The 13,867-nt window shown below is 43.3% G+C and overlaps 1 protein-coding gene across 3 annotated transcripts in view; it reads left to right on the top strand.

Annotated features, from left to right (window-relative positions):
* The window catches only part of PIAS2 (protein inhibitor of activated STAT 2), a 54,282-nt gene that overhangs the window by 27,200 nt on the left and 13,215 nt on the right, over positions 1–13,867 (top strand). For all 3 annotated transcript variants that reach the window (XM_034774737.1, XM_034774739.1, XM_034774738.1), the window contains exons 4-10: positions 2,516–2,600; positions 4,047–4,097; positions 4,224–4,314; positions 5,262–5,396; positions 8,365–8,470; positions 9,570–9,643; positions 10,790–10,950. In XM_034774737.1, coding sequence (XP_034630628.1) covers positions 2,516–2,600; positions 4,047–4,097; positions 4,224–4,314; positions 5,262–5,396; positions 8,365–8,470; positions 9,570–9,643; positions 10,790–10,950 — 703 coding nt within the window. The remainder of the gene's footprint in view (positions 1–2,515; positions 2,601–4,046; positions 4,098–4,223; positions 4,315–5,261; positions 5,397–8,364; positions 8,471–9,569; positions 9,644–10,789; positions 10,951–13,867) is intronic.

The raw sequence follows: 13,867 nt of genomic DNA, 5'->3' as shown, positions 1-13,867 counted from the left end.
GCATCCAGCTCTTTGTAGAATCGGCAGGTCGCGAGGGGAGCACCCAAGCGGCCGTTTGCGTCACGGGCTTTGCGGTAGGCACTCCGCATCTCCTTCACTTTAATCCTGCACTGCAGGGCGTCCCGGTCATGGCCCCTTTCCATCATGTCCTTTGATACCTTCCCGAAGATATTGTAATTCCTACGGCTGGAGCGCAGCTGGGACTGGACAGCTTCTTCCCCCAAACACTGATGAGGTCCAGCAACTCGCCATTGCTCCATGCTGGGACTCGCTTGGCGCGTGAAGGCATAGTCACATGGAAAGATTCACTGATAGCACTCCACGCCACGCTGAGCTGAGCAAACAGGAAGGGGATTTTTAAAATTCCCGGGGAATGTAAAGCGTGGGTCACATAGTTGGTTACCTGAGGCCAGGGCAGTAGAGTTTGAACTGATGACAAGAGTGGCTAGAACAGGCATTGTGGGATACCGCCGAATAATTCTGGAGGCCAGTCACAGCGCATTGGGCGGCCACACTGGCGCCGCAGCGCTGCAGCGACAGCGCAATACTCACTATTCTTCTCAGGGAGGTGGAGTACCTGCAGCGCTGCAACCACGGAGTTACAGCGAGCGCTGCAAATGCCTTGCCAGTGTGGACGGGGAGTGAGTTACAGTGCTGGGGGCGGCTTTACAGCGCTGTAACACGAAAGTGTAGCCAAGGCCTCACACGGATGCTACCCTGAAACCTAGTATTATGGGTGCGATTGGTCCCAGAAAATAAATCCATAAGGGAACACATTTTACACCCTGTTCTCATGTTAAAATAATTACCATCACAAATGGCCAAGTAGGCGTATGTAAAAGGATTCTACCATTAGTCTGATTTCCTCCCTGCCTCCTTAAATATTCACAAGGGGGATCCCCAGGCACTTTTAGGCCTTGTCTACACTACAAAGTTTTGTTGGCAAAAGTTATGCCTCTTTAATTAAAGCACTTTAATTCAAAAGTGCTGTGGCATGTCCACACTAGCTCCTTGTGTCACCAGAGTGCATCCACACTAACAGCTCTTGCATCGACAGAGAGCAGTGCACTGTGGGTAGCTATCCCACTGTGCAACTAGCTGCGGGGTGCTTTGGGAAGGGTTTGCAATGCCTCATGGGGCAGGTACAACGTCACATGACACAGATTTCTCAGTCACATGTTCCAGGCATCCCAGTAGATTGTCAGCTGCTTTTCAACTGAAGTGTGTGGGGGGAGGGAGAGGATAGTGGCGTCTGGGACTGGGGAGACAGCAGGCTGACTGACCTATCCTGAGGCAGGGGGAGGGGGACACCCCCCCCCACACACACACACACGCCATTCCCCCCTGCTCCGCACAGCAGTCTCTTCCACTCTGCCTGCCTGGGGTTCTGTGATTCACTCCAAATTCTCCTACCGCTTCCTCAGCTGCTGGGAGCGGCATCCTGAGCAGCTCTGAGCTCTCCCTGGTGAGGAATGTCAAAGCAGCACAGCAGTTGTTTCCTTCTCTTCTCCCCCCAGTCCCGGTGTTCCTAGTGCAGGGCAGAACAGGAGCATTCCACATTAATGACTTGCTCTTTGTTCCCCAAAGGGAGCTGCACACTCAGCTGTCAAATGCTTCCTGGAGCTTTCAAAGGGGAGGGGTGCATGCCTGCAGGGCAGCGGAGTTCAAAACCGTGAACAGAGAGGTCACGGCAGGCATTGTGGGATACTGGTGGAACTGGAAGCCAGTTATGTCGACAAAACAACTGATGCTTTGTCATTTTAACTTTGCCACAAAATGCTTTATGCCTCTCGTTGAGGTGGTTTTATTTTGTCGGCAAAATAGCGGTGTTTTGCCGCCAAAAGTAGCTTTGTAGTGTGTGCACGCCTCCCCTGTGTTGTCGGCAAAAGACAGCTTTTGCTGACAAAACTTTGTAGTGTAGGCAAAGTCGTCGTATGATGGTTTTCTTTAACATTGAGGTCTGGTACTTTCCAAAGGTGTAACTTCCTTCACCGCTCCTGGGATTAAAGCAGTTTTCCAGTGAATCGTTATTCTCCATCTGGCCAATAACAGCTTGTGCACATGCTTGTCTGATAACTACTTACTGTAATATCTCAAACTCTACTTCTTATATTTTTATGAGGATATGTGGGAGGAAATGCAGGGTTGCTGTTTGCTTTGCATGTTTGCCTGACACCCAGCGAAAATTTTGGAACGCTTCAACTCTGTATAATCCCTTGTGAAATCTAGGAATAAAATAAACCTAGTTTTCCAAGCTTCTGAAGAAGGCAAAAATGTCATTTTAGTATTAAGTGTAATTTAAATATTAAGCTATCTGACTGTAATTGAATGATTCGTATCCATTCCTCATTGACAAATGCATGTAATCAACAGCAACTCCATTATTATGTGACCTTTGTTTTGTCCAAGAAAGCAGAGTTGTGGACTCTTCTATTAACTCACCACCCTTGCAATCATTTGGACTTTTGTTAGTGGACCATTCTGTTTTAAAGCTGCTTTGCATGTCTTCTCTCAGTACAGAGCAGTATTCAGAGGTTCCAAGAGAAGTTTTTTATCTTTGCTTTAACACCTCAGCAAGTCAGAGAAATCTGCATTTCCAGGTAAGAGAGAGTGCCTGGCATTTATTTGTGAGCATGTGTCAAATCACTGCTTTTGCAAAGTTGCAGGGGAGTTTCAGAAAAATCTTCCTTCACATCTCTTCGCCTGTGGAACAATCTTTCAAGTGAAGTGGTGGGTGGGAGCCTATTATTCAGTACACCTAAAACTAGTGTTTGTACAAACACATAATGGTTATGTTGGGGAACAATCCTGCATCATCAGGGAGTTAGATAAGAAAATGAGACCTGATTAATTGAAATCAAATAGCCTTCATGGCTGCTGCAAGAGTGGCAGACTGTTTTCTTCCCCATGTTCCCTGGTTGCTGGTAGGGATGTAAAATATTAAGCGGTTAACGGGTAAGTAGTAGTCTAACCGTTAACCCCCACAACCATTAGCCCCATGCGCGTGGGTCTTGACCAGGTTCTGGCAAGAGGTGATTATGGCAACCAGGAAAGGGTGGGCATCATCCCCGTCTTAAAGGGGCCGGGTCGATATTAACACTCTAGCCCAGCAGGGTTTTCTCCCCGGGGGCTTCGCGGGGAGGAGGGAGCACGGCCAGCCGGGCAGGGTGTACACGTTTGGCCACGGGGGTTGGTAGGGGCTGCAGGCCCCGTCAGGGGGGTAAAGTCATCCCTGGCTTCTCCCTGTGCCATTGGAAGGGGTTTGGCTGCGGAGGTGGTCAGCATGCTGGTAAGGGAAGCTGCTGCTGGCGTGGCATGGAGTGTATGCGGAGGCCACATTGGGACAACTAGGTACCTGGGCCCCCCTTCCCTTTTCCTGGGTACTGAGGATGCGAGGGAGGTGCTGGGCCCCCTCAACTGCCCTAGGGTCTCCTGGCTAGGCCTGTTGTCACCCCCAGTATGAGCTCAGCTGCCCTTCCCATCTGTCAGGGGCAAGGGGGGGAGGGGAGATGCGCCATCCTCAGAACAAAGGTCCTGCCTGAAATGGAGAGAGGCCTGCATGTGAGGCCCGAATCGGTTAACTGTTTAATCTATTAAATAGGTTAGCTTTTTAAACAATATTTACATCACTAATTGCTGGGGTGGGAGGCTGCTTCTACCCTCTATCCTTGTTTGTCAGTGGAATGCAGTAGGGAGGACCTCCTGTGGGCTGGCTTTCCCCCTCAGGTGGTGTCAGATTTTTTTTTCCTTCCCTCTCTCTATACAATCTCCTTGGAGACACAAGACCTGGCTGGAGGGAAGGCACAGACTTAGTTTATCCTTTTAATACAAATAGATTGTTTTGGTTACAAGTGCTTTGTTTTTGTACTACATGGGTAGTGTAGTAATGAGAAACTTAAGAGTCTTGAAAGTAACTAGAGATGTTGGAGCAGATCTGTCCTTTTTTCCTATGTGATAGATTGGGGTGTGAGATTTTGTTTCCCCTCCGACCCCCGACCCCTCCCTCTCTCTCAATAGACTCTCTTTTTTTCTTTTCCCCCCAACAGGGACTTCTTGCCAGGGGGCAGGAGGGATTACACAGTCCAAGTTCAGCTAAGGTGATTAAAGGTTTTTCTTACATTAAGTTTGTACTTCATTATTTTAATTCAAGTATATTTTAACATATATAAATAGTTTTCTGAGTGCAGCGTCACTTAAAAATGAAATTTCTCTTTTGGAAATAGGTTATGCCTAGCAGAGACTAGCTGCCCTCAAGAAGATAACTATCCTAATAGTTTGTGCATTAAAGTAAATGGGAAGTTATTTCCATTGCCGGTGAGTTATTGAAATTCTATTCAATATGTAGCTTTTGCTGATAGATTAGTTTGCGTAAAGTCTAAAGTGGGGGAGAAAAAGGGCCTGACTCTTTTCAAAAATATGCTCACAAATGTATGTCTAATTTGCCTGTGTAGTTACTGATCTGTACATCGGGCATTTGCAGGCACTGATGATCACTAAGACACCAATGCTAATATTTAGCATTTTACACGTTAAAAGTACTATGTAGATATTAATTATTTCGGTCCATTTGTGACAAAGATAAATTGCAGCATAAAGATTCTTCTTAAATAGCTGTGGGGATATAGCAATATTCACGGTGAGGATGAAGGACAGACACATACTAGGGCTTCAAACATTGCCAATAGTGGTGGAGCCAAACAATGTTAACAACCGTAGGAAACTTTTTTGCAGAATCTCCCTAGCACAGAGAAGGCTAATATGAGACTCATTTCTATGGGCAGGTATTTTCATAACAATTAACATTTGGGCAAGGTTGTGACTGTGACTCATATGCACTAGAACTCTGAAGCTTGAGGGTAGATGAAAAGGGAGGAGAACTTTACCCATTTACAGATAATCTTTGTACAGCTCTGTAAATCTGTACAGAAGTTTTCTATATCGATAACAGTTTCAGGACAGAGCATGTAACTTGATGCGTACCCAGTCACTAGAGGGAAGTAAAGGTCTCTTTGCTAGTGATTACAAGACGCTTATTGGGGTGGGAGAGAAGGGTAAGTAAGTAAATGATTTGTGATTGCAAAATACAAAAGGAGTGCCAAAAACTAACTTCAGAAAACAATATTTTTAACTTGGTATAAAAACTTCTGTTTTCCAAAAACCTTGTAATGGTGTCTCTTCAGTAGATTTCAGAGTACAGTCGGAGTTTGACCAGAGTACAGTCTAAAATTTTAGAGAAACACTTCTTTTCTTTCTTAATGCAGGGATATGCTCCACCACCAAAAAATGGGATTGAGCAGAAGCGACCTGGCCGCCCATTGAATATTACATCTCTAGTTAGATTATCATCAGCAGTGCCAAACCAGATCTCCATTTCTTGGGCATCTGAAATTGGAAAGGTAAACTATGTTCTTTGTAGTATGAGAGTAAGCTCACTCAGTATTACTCCTTTTCCCTCTTGATTGTTGCAGGCAAGAGATGTGCTAACATAAGTTGCCTATACTCCTTCACTATAAAGATTTCAACTCTCTTCCCATCCAGTAGCTTGATTAATGACTATAGGAGAAATCCTGGTGCCATTGAAGTCAATGGCAAAACTCCAATAAGTTCAGCAGTGCCAGCATTTCACCTGAAACTTATTAAAGTAAAACAATAATGTAAAAGGCTTTAGAATTGCTTCAGAGAACAATTTTTTTATTTTTCACTCTTTGTAGTGAGATGAAGAATAATAAAAATGAGTAGTAATGAGAGGAACTTGCCATTTCCTAACTTGATGATATAGTTTGTGACAAAGAAAATGCTCTGTAGCATGAGTCTTCTATAGGCAGTTGGCCATTAAGATTAATAAGAGAAGTCCAGGGGCACAGGAGCAAACATTTTGAAAATGACCAGACGTGCCTTGTCTCCAGCCACCCTCATGCAGACATGTGTTTGAGTTTCCTATTTTCTACCTAAATGCTGTTCATTTATAAGTAAAATTGGCTTCATAAAAACATTAATTTCATAATTATTTTAATGTTTAAAATCAAATTTACACAAATTAAGAAGGAAGGTACTGTATATCTGGGGTCAGGCTTGGGTTATGCGGGATTACAAGTGTCGGTTACAGTATTCATAATACGCATACACATAGTACATAACCAGCATAGACCCAGATTGGGGTGTGGGAGTTTTTAAAATGTTACTACAACTGATGCTAAACATATCAAGCCATCTGCATAGCAACATGGATTGCCGCAGATGCATCAATGCAGTATTCTCTCTGCATTGGTTGCCAAGGCTCCTTTGTGCAAGGTGCGAAGTACTCTGACACTGAAGCCTATGGGACTACTTATAAGATGTAATATAAGCACACGGTGAAGTGCTTTGCTAGATCCAAGTCAGAGTGCTCAGCATCTTGCAGGATTGAGCCCTGAATTCAGTAGTCTGGTTCAGGGTCTCTGTCCTGAAATTGGAAACCTTCCATGGTATTGGTCCCAGCTTCTGAGAGATCCCCTCTCCCTCAGTGATCATAACCTCCCACAATAGCTACATTCACTAGTGATAAATCTGTTAACTGGTAGTGGAAGCCTCGTGAATGCAGAACTTTCACAGGAGCTGGATCTATATTGTGGAACTTGTGCCTGCAAGAGATAAGTATGATCCAGACTGCTTTAGAACTCATTCAGCACCTCCTCCCCCACCCACACACACACACTTGGCTTCCAGGTAGACAACTTTTGTGCACTCAGATATAACTATTCCTCCAACAGGTTTCAAAGGAAGAAATGTTGTTTTCATTTCTATTTTTAAATACTTAGGAGTGTTTCTGTGTTTAAATAGGAGGCACTCTGATACTACAGTGATGGGAGCCATAAGACCATAGCTAACAGGAAAGAAAACTGGCTATGAAGAACTGTAAACAAAGGGTTATAAGCAGCACATTTTGTTGGAGGGGAATTGTATAGTGTCTTAATCTTCATCAGTGATAAGTGAGTTAATGAAACTCGCAGATGGTATGAATTAGGGAGCAGTGGTAAACACCAATGAGGACCAAAAATTGCAAACTGAGATCTGATTTAGAAAATATAACCAAGGAAAAATAGACCAAAACAGATCAATAATGGAGAAACCTCAAAAGTAGTAATGGTACAAGCGTACACCAGACTAGGCTTGATTTTGCCATATGATACAGTAGTAAATAGATCAATACCTTCCATATGTAGCAAAAAGTTATATCGTATCACAGGAAGGTAATAGGTGTGACCACACCTGAAATAGTGTGCTCTGTTCTGAGTTTGACCAAAAAGATGGTGACAAATTGGAGGGCGTTCAGAGGAGAGCATTTAAAGTTCTGAGGCCAAGAGTGCTTAATTTGCAGGAAGAGTGAGTTAAATATTGTTTCATTCATTTGAGTGACAGTTGTGTGGGATATGCCTTTTAACATTGACAGGGTGTAAATAACAAGAACAGGTGGAGGTGTTATTTGACATAGTAAAAGGAAGTATAACTGGGAGTACAGGGTTGAAGGTAAGAAGGGGAAAACTTAGGTTAAATCGGGAAAAATTTCTGATGGTGAGATCTGTAGTACTGAGGAATAGTCTTTCAAGTGAAGTACTGGCATCCAGTTCTTGTAACCCAATTTAGACTATGCAAGATATTAATAACTGTATTATAGAGAACTATTGCACACTGGAGGGAGGATAGACAAAATTAAATAATCTATCTGTACATTATTACTTTTTCCCAGAAGCAAACTCCCATCTTGAGCTCTGATCCACTCTACTACTGGTATTGGAGATGTCTAGACGTAATATTACTCTCCTGCAGTTGTTCACTTGGGAGCCTGCTAAAGACGTGGGAGAAAGTAATTGTGTTAGTATTAGTCTGAAATGTGCACTAATAATGATTATGTGGGCAGGCATGTGCTTTTATATAAACAGTTTTATATTCTGTTTTGGGTCACATTTTGAGATACCTACCATAAAACTGCCAAACACATGACTTGACATCTGGCCAAGTTCTCTGTTGGTGTAAGAGGGTGGAACTTTATGAAGAGGTGCACTGTCTTGAACCAACTGTGATTTTATCCCACTGATTGCAATAGCTTCAGACTTTGGTCAGCAAACTAATAAATAGCTTTACTTAGGAAGAAATTCCATTTCTGCACCATCATTAATCTATAAAAATATTTCAAAAAGGTGTGACCATTTGTTTTGTTGAACTAACAGAAAATTGATTTACGTTTAATTCTGCTAGCATAGTTTATAATCTTACTGTATTGTGAGGTATGTCTGTTACTGCATGAAATAAAACTGGTTTTTTGTTTGTTTTCAAATAAAAGGCAGGGAAACTCCCATCCTTAATCATATTTTTCTTCTCTTGTAGAATTACTCCATGTCTGTATATCTTGTTCGGCAGCTCACCTCAGCCATGCTTTTGCAGAGGTTAAAAATGAAAGGTATCAGAAACCCAGACCATTCCAGAGCACTAAGTAAGTTGGTTGAATTTTTCTACTTTTGTTGATTTTTAATCTAGAATTGGTGAAAGGTACCAAATTTACAGCATGCAGTTCTACAGAAGTCTTCTATCCCCAGTAGAGAGAGAGAGAGAGTTTGCACTGCTTTTGCTCATTCCAGACCATGAGGGGAACACCTACTCAGTGTCTGGACTCTCTCCTGATATTGCTAAGAGCACCTCTGCAGTGGTGGGCTGTAAAATGTAGCGCTTGTGTTGACATCAATATCCATTAATCTCTCCACATGGATGAGGTGCCGTTCACCTTCCTGTGAAGTGTAAAGACTTTTTTGGAGGGCCCCTTCAAAGGTTGTATTTGATTCAGCCTATATATAGGTTAGGGCGCGCTCCTGCAAACACCATTGTGCCTAGTGCTAACTGCTGTGGGTCACCAGTGGGATTACTGTTGATGGCAGTGAGTACTCTGCCTGCCAGTGTTTGCAGGATTGGGGCTAAAACTAGGAAATCAATGCAAATTTGATACTTGCTGTAAGCAAATTTCCCAGCTTCTCAATTTAGACGACTTTACATGAAAATTAAGCAGTATATTAATGAGTATCATAGAATATCAGGGTTGGAAGGGACCTCAGGAGGTCATCTAGTCCAATCCCCTGCTCAAAGCAGGACCAATTCCCAACTAAATCATCCCAGTCAGGGCTTTGTCAGGCCTGACCTTAAAAACCTCTAAGGAAGGAGATTCCACCACCTCCCTAGGTAACCCATTCCAGTGCTTCACCACCCTCCTAGTGAACAAGCTTTTCTTAATATCCAACCTAGACCTCCCCCACTGCAACTTGAGACCATTACTCCTTGTTCTGTCATCTGGTACCACTGAGAACAGTCTAGATCCATCCTCTTTGGAACCCCCTTTCAGGTAGTTGAAGGCTGCTATCAAATCCCCCCTCATTCTTCTCTTCTGGAGACTAAACAATCCCAGTTCCCTCAGCCTCTCCTCATAAGTCATGTGCTCAAGCCCCCTAATCATTGAGTATCTACTCAAACACCTGAGTGGCGAGAATGGCATTTTAAATAATGGTTATGTAATGTAATTTAAATTGTGTTTTTCATTGTACTAGTTAAAGAAAAGCTGACGGCTGATCCTGATAGCGAAATTGCCACAACCAGTTTGCGGGTATCTCTGATGTGTCCTGTAAGTACAGTTGTGAAGTATAATATGCAATTAAATTTTGGGGGGGGATGGAGGGGAAATCATTCTTTTTTGTTCATCTTAAATTCAAAGTTGGATTATTGTAAAAAGGGCCCACAACTCAAACTTCGTAAAATAGCTTTTACTGTTAGAGGAATTTCTATAATATAAGAAGTGGTATTTTTTTAAATACAAACAGTAGTCAACAAGTTAAAGCATAAAAGTGCTGTGAGAGCATCCAGTGCAATATACTTGATCATTTGTACCTCTCAAGACCTTTTAAACAGGAGAGGAAGTATTGTTATCCCCGTCCCCCACCCCCACCCCCTTTTTTTTTTAAGAGGGTGAAACTGAGGCATTAAAAATTGACATGACTTGTCCAGAGTTTCTCAGCAGATAAATGGCAGAGCAGGGAATAGAGTTTGGATCTCCTGATTCAAATGTCCGTCCTCTATACCAAACTACCACCTTTTTATAAGAATAAGCCAACTCTTGACCACTTTGACACTGAATGTCATAAGACCTACAAATAACTTTGGGATTCTCTTTGAGCCTGTTTAGATTGAAATAATGCTGCAAGTCTGTAGTAGTGTAATCTTTTAACAAGAACAAGATGCCTGGGAGTCAGAACTTTTATTTCCAGCTCAGTCACAAATTTGTTTGTGTGACTGTGACCAGCTAAGTGATCTGCTTTGTTCTTCAGTTTACCCATATAAAGTGGGTATAATACCAATTCAGAAGTCAGACTTCACTAATCCGTGTTCATAAAGCACGTTGAGATCCTGGGATAAAAGGTACAAAATATTATGAATGCTTCAAGCATTTTACTGTAACAAAATCATAGCAATAGAACACTGACATTGTGCTGGCCCTATCTGCTATTAAAAGGCCTCTGCTGGGCCTTGACATTTAGAGGCAAAACCAATATCTCTGTGAATGACACAATCCTGTATTCTTTCTGCACATACAACTCCTGTTGATTTTGATAGGATTTATGGGCATACCAGGACCTTGGGATTGGGCATTTATTTACCAGCAGGAAACCATTCTTATCCTGTGACTGGTTTATTTCATTGTTATCTCTGAAAATGTATTTTGGTTCCCTCTTGTCTGTCATGCTGATATTTGTTTCTATTGCATCTCCTGCAGCTGGGAAAAATGAGACTGACAATCCCATGCCGTGCTGTTACCTGCACACATCTGCAATGTTTTGATGCTGCTCTTTACCTACAAATGAATGAAAAGAAGCCCACCTGGATTTGTCCTGTCTGTGACAAAAAGGCAGCTTATGAGAGTTTAATATTAGATGGGTAAGAGATTGAGTTTGTCATTTACCTTTTTTACAGTAGTTCTGTATCTTAGAATATGAATACAGCAAGTACAAACCTATGCTATGGTTTCAACATTGAGATTTGCAGTTTCTGGCTATCTTATTTCAATGTTAACTTATTTCCTTGAATATTCAGAGATATCAAGGCCAGAAGGGACCATTTATGATCATCTAAAATGACCTCCTACATAACACCAGACCATAGTGTTCCTCGCCCACAGACAACCCGCCAACCTTAAGCATATTCTCACCAGCAACCACGCACCGCACCATAACAACTCTAACTCAGGAACCAACCCATGCAACAAACCTCAATGCCAACTCTGCCCACATATCTATACCAGCAACACCATCACAGGACCTAACCAGATCAGCTACAACATCACCGGCTCATTCACCTGCACGTCCACCAATGTTATATATGCCATCATGTGCCAGCTATGCTCCTCTGCTATGTCAATTGGCCAAACTGGACAGTCACTATGCAAGAGGATAAATGGACACAAGTCAGATATTAGGAATAGCAATATACAAAAACCTGTATGAGAATACTTCAACCTCCCTGGCCACACAATAGCAGATGTAAAGGTAGCCATCTTACAGCAAAAAAAACCTTCAGGACCAGACTCCAAAGAGAAACTGCTGAGCTCCAGTTCATTTGCAAATTTGACACCATTAGCTCAGGATTAAACAAAGACTGTGAATGGTTATCCAACTACAGAAGCAGTTTCTCCTCTCTTGGTGTTCACACCTCAACTGCTAGCAGAGCACCTCACCCTCCCTGATTGAACTAACCTCGTTATCTCCATACTGATTTATACCTGCCTCTGGAAATTTCCATTACTTGCATCTGAAGAAGTGAGGTTCTTACCCACGAAAGCTTATGCTCCCAATACTTCTGTTAGTCTTTAAGGTGCCACAGGACCCTTGATTGTAGAGTAATGTTTCAGAGGGGTAGCCGTGTTAGTCTGGATCTGTAAAAAGTGACAGTCCTTTGGCTAGTCCTTATAGACTAACAGAAGTATTGGAGCATATGCTTTTTGTGGGTGAATACCCACTTCATCAGATGCATGTGGTGGAAATTTCCAGAGGGTAGGTATAAATATGCAGGCAAGAATCAGTCTAGAGATAACGAGGTTAGTTCAATCAGGAAGGATGAGGCCCTCTTCTAGCAGTTGAGGTGTGAACACCTAGGGAGGAGAAACTGCTTTTGTAGTTGGCTAGCCATTCACAGCCATTCAAATGAACTGAAGCTCTGCAGTTTCTCTTTGGAGTCTGGTCCTGAAGTTTTTTTCGTTGTAAGATGGCTACCTTTACATCTGCTATTGTGTGGCCAGGGAGATTGAAGTGTTCTCATACAGGTTTTTGTATATTGCCATTCCTAATATCTGGCTTGTGTCCATTTATCCTTTTACGTAGGGATAGTCCAGTTTGGCCGATGTACATAGCAGAGGGGCATTGCTGGCACATGATGGCGTAATATTACATTGGGGGACGTGCAAGTGAACGAACCGGTGATGATGTGACTGATCTGGTTAGGTCCTGTGATGGTGTCGCTGGTATAAATATGTGGGCAGAATTGGCATCGAGGTTGGTTGCATGGATTGGTTCCTGAGTTAGTTACTATGGTGCGGTGTGTGGTTGCTGATGAGAATATGCTTAAGGTTGGTGGGTTGTCTGTGGGCGAGGACTGGTCTGCCTCCCAAGGGCTGTGAAAGCGAGGGATCGTTGTCTGGGTTGTAGATCACTACTGATGCGTTGGAGAGGTTTTAGCTGAGGACTCTAGATGATGGCCAGTGGAGTTCTGTTTGTTTCTTTCTTGGGCTTGTCTTGCAGCAGGAGGCTTCTGGGTACACATCTGGCTCTGTTGATTTGTTTCCTTATTTCCTCATGCGGGTATTGTAGTTTTAAGAATGCTTGGTGAAGATCTTGTAGGTGTTGGTCTCTGTCCAACTCTGAGGGATTGGAGCAAATGCGGTTATAACCTCAGCGCTTGGCTGTAGACAATGGATCGTATGTTGTGTCCGGGATGGAAGCTGGAGGCATGAAGGTAGGCATAGCAGTCGGTGGGTTTTCGGTATAGGGTGGTGTTAACGTGACTATCACTTATTTGTACCATGGTGTCTAGGAAGTGGACCTCCCGTGTAGATTGGTCCAGGCTGAGGTTGATGGTGGGGTGGAAGCTGGTGGAATTCTTCCAGAGTCTCCTTCCCATGGGTCCAGATGATGATGTCATCAATGTAGCGTAGGTAGAGAAGGGGCGTGAGTGGATGAGATCTGAAGAAGCGTTGTTCCAGGTCAGCCATAAAAATGTTGGCATATTGTGGGGCCATGCGGGTGCCCAAAATAGTGCCACTGGTCTGGAGGTATATATTGTCACCAAATTTGAAATAATTGTGTGTGAGGATGAAGTCACAGAGCTCAGCAACCAGTTGTGCTGTGGCATCATCAGGGATACTGTTCCTGGCAGCTTGTATTCCATCTGTGTGTGGGATGTTTGTGTAGAGAGCCTCCACATCCATGGTGGCTAGGATGGTGTTTTCTGGAAGGTCACCAATGCATTGTAGTTTTCTCAGGAAATCAGTGGTGTCACGGAGATAACTGGGAGTGCTGGTGGTGTAGGTCTGAGTAGAGAGTCCACATATCCAGACAGTCCTTCAGTGAGAGTGCCAATTCCAGAGATGATGGGGCGTCCAGGGTTTCCAGGTTTGTGAATCTTGAGTAGTAGATAGAATAACCCTGGTCGGGCCTCTAAGGGTATGTTGATTTGTTCCTGTGTTAGTGTAGGGAGTGTCCTGAGTAGCTGGTGCTAGGGAGTGTCCTGAGTAGATGGTGCAGTTTCTCAGTATATTCCTCGGTGGGATCTGAGGAAAGTGGCCTGTAGAATTTGGTATTGG

Source organism: Trachemys scripta, chromosome 6 (genome assembly GCF_013100865.1).
Source record: "Trachemys scripta elegans isolate TJP31775 chromosome 6, CAS_Tse_1.0, whole genome shotgun sequence".
NCBI lineage: Eukaryota > Metazoa > Chordata > Testudines > Emydidae > Trachemys > Trachemys scripta.
The sequence above is the reverse complement of the archived record's forward strand: the minus strand, read 5'-3'. Positions and strand labels throughout refer to the sequence as shown.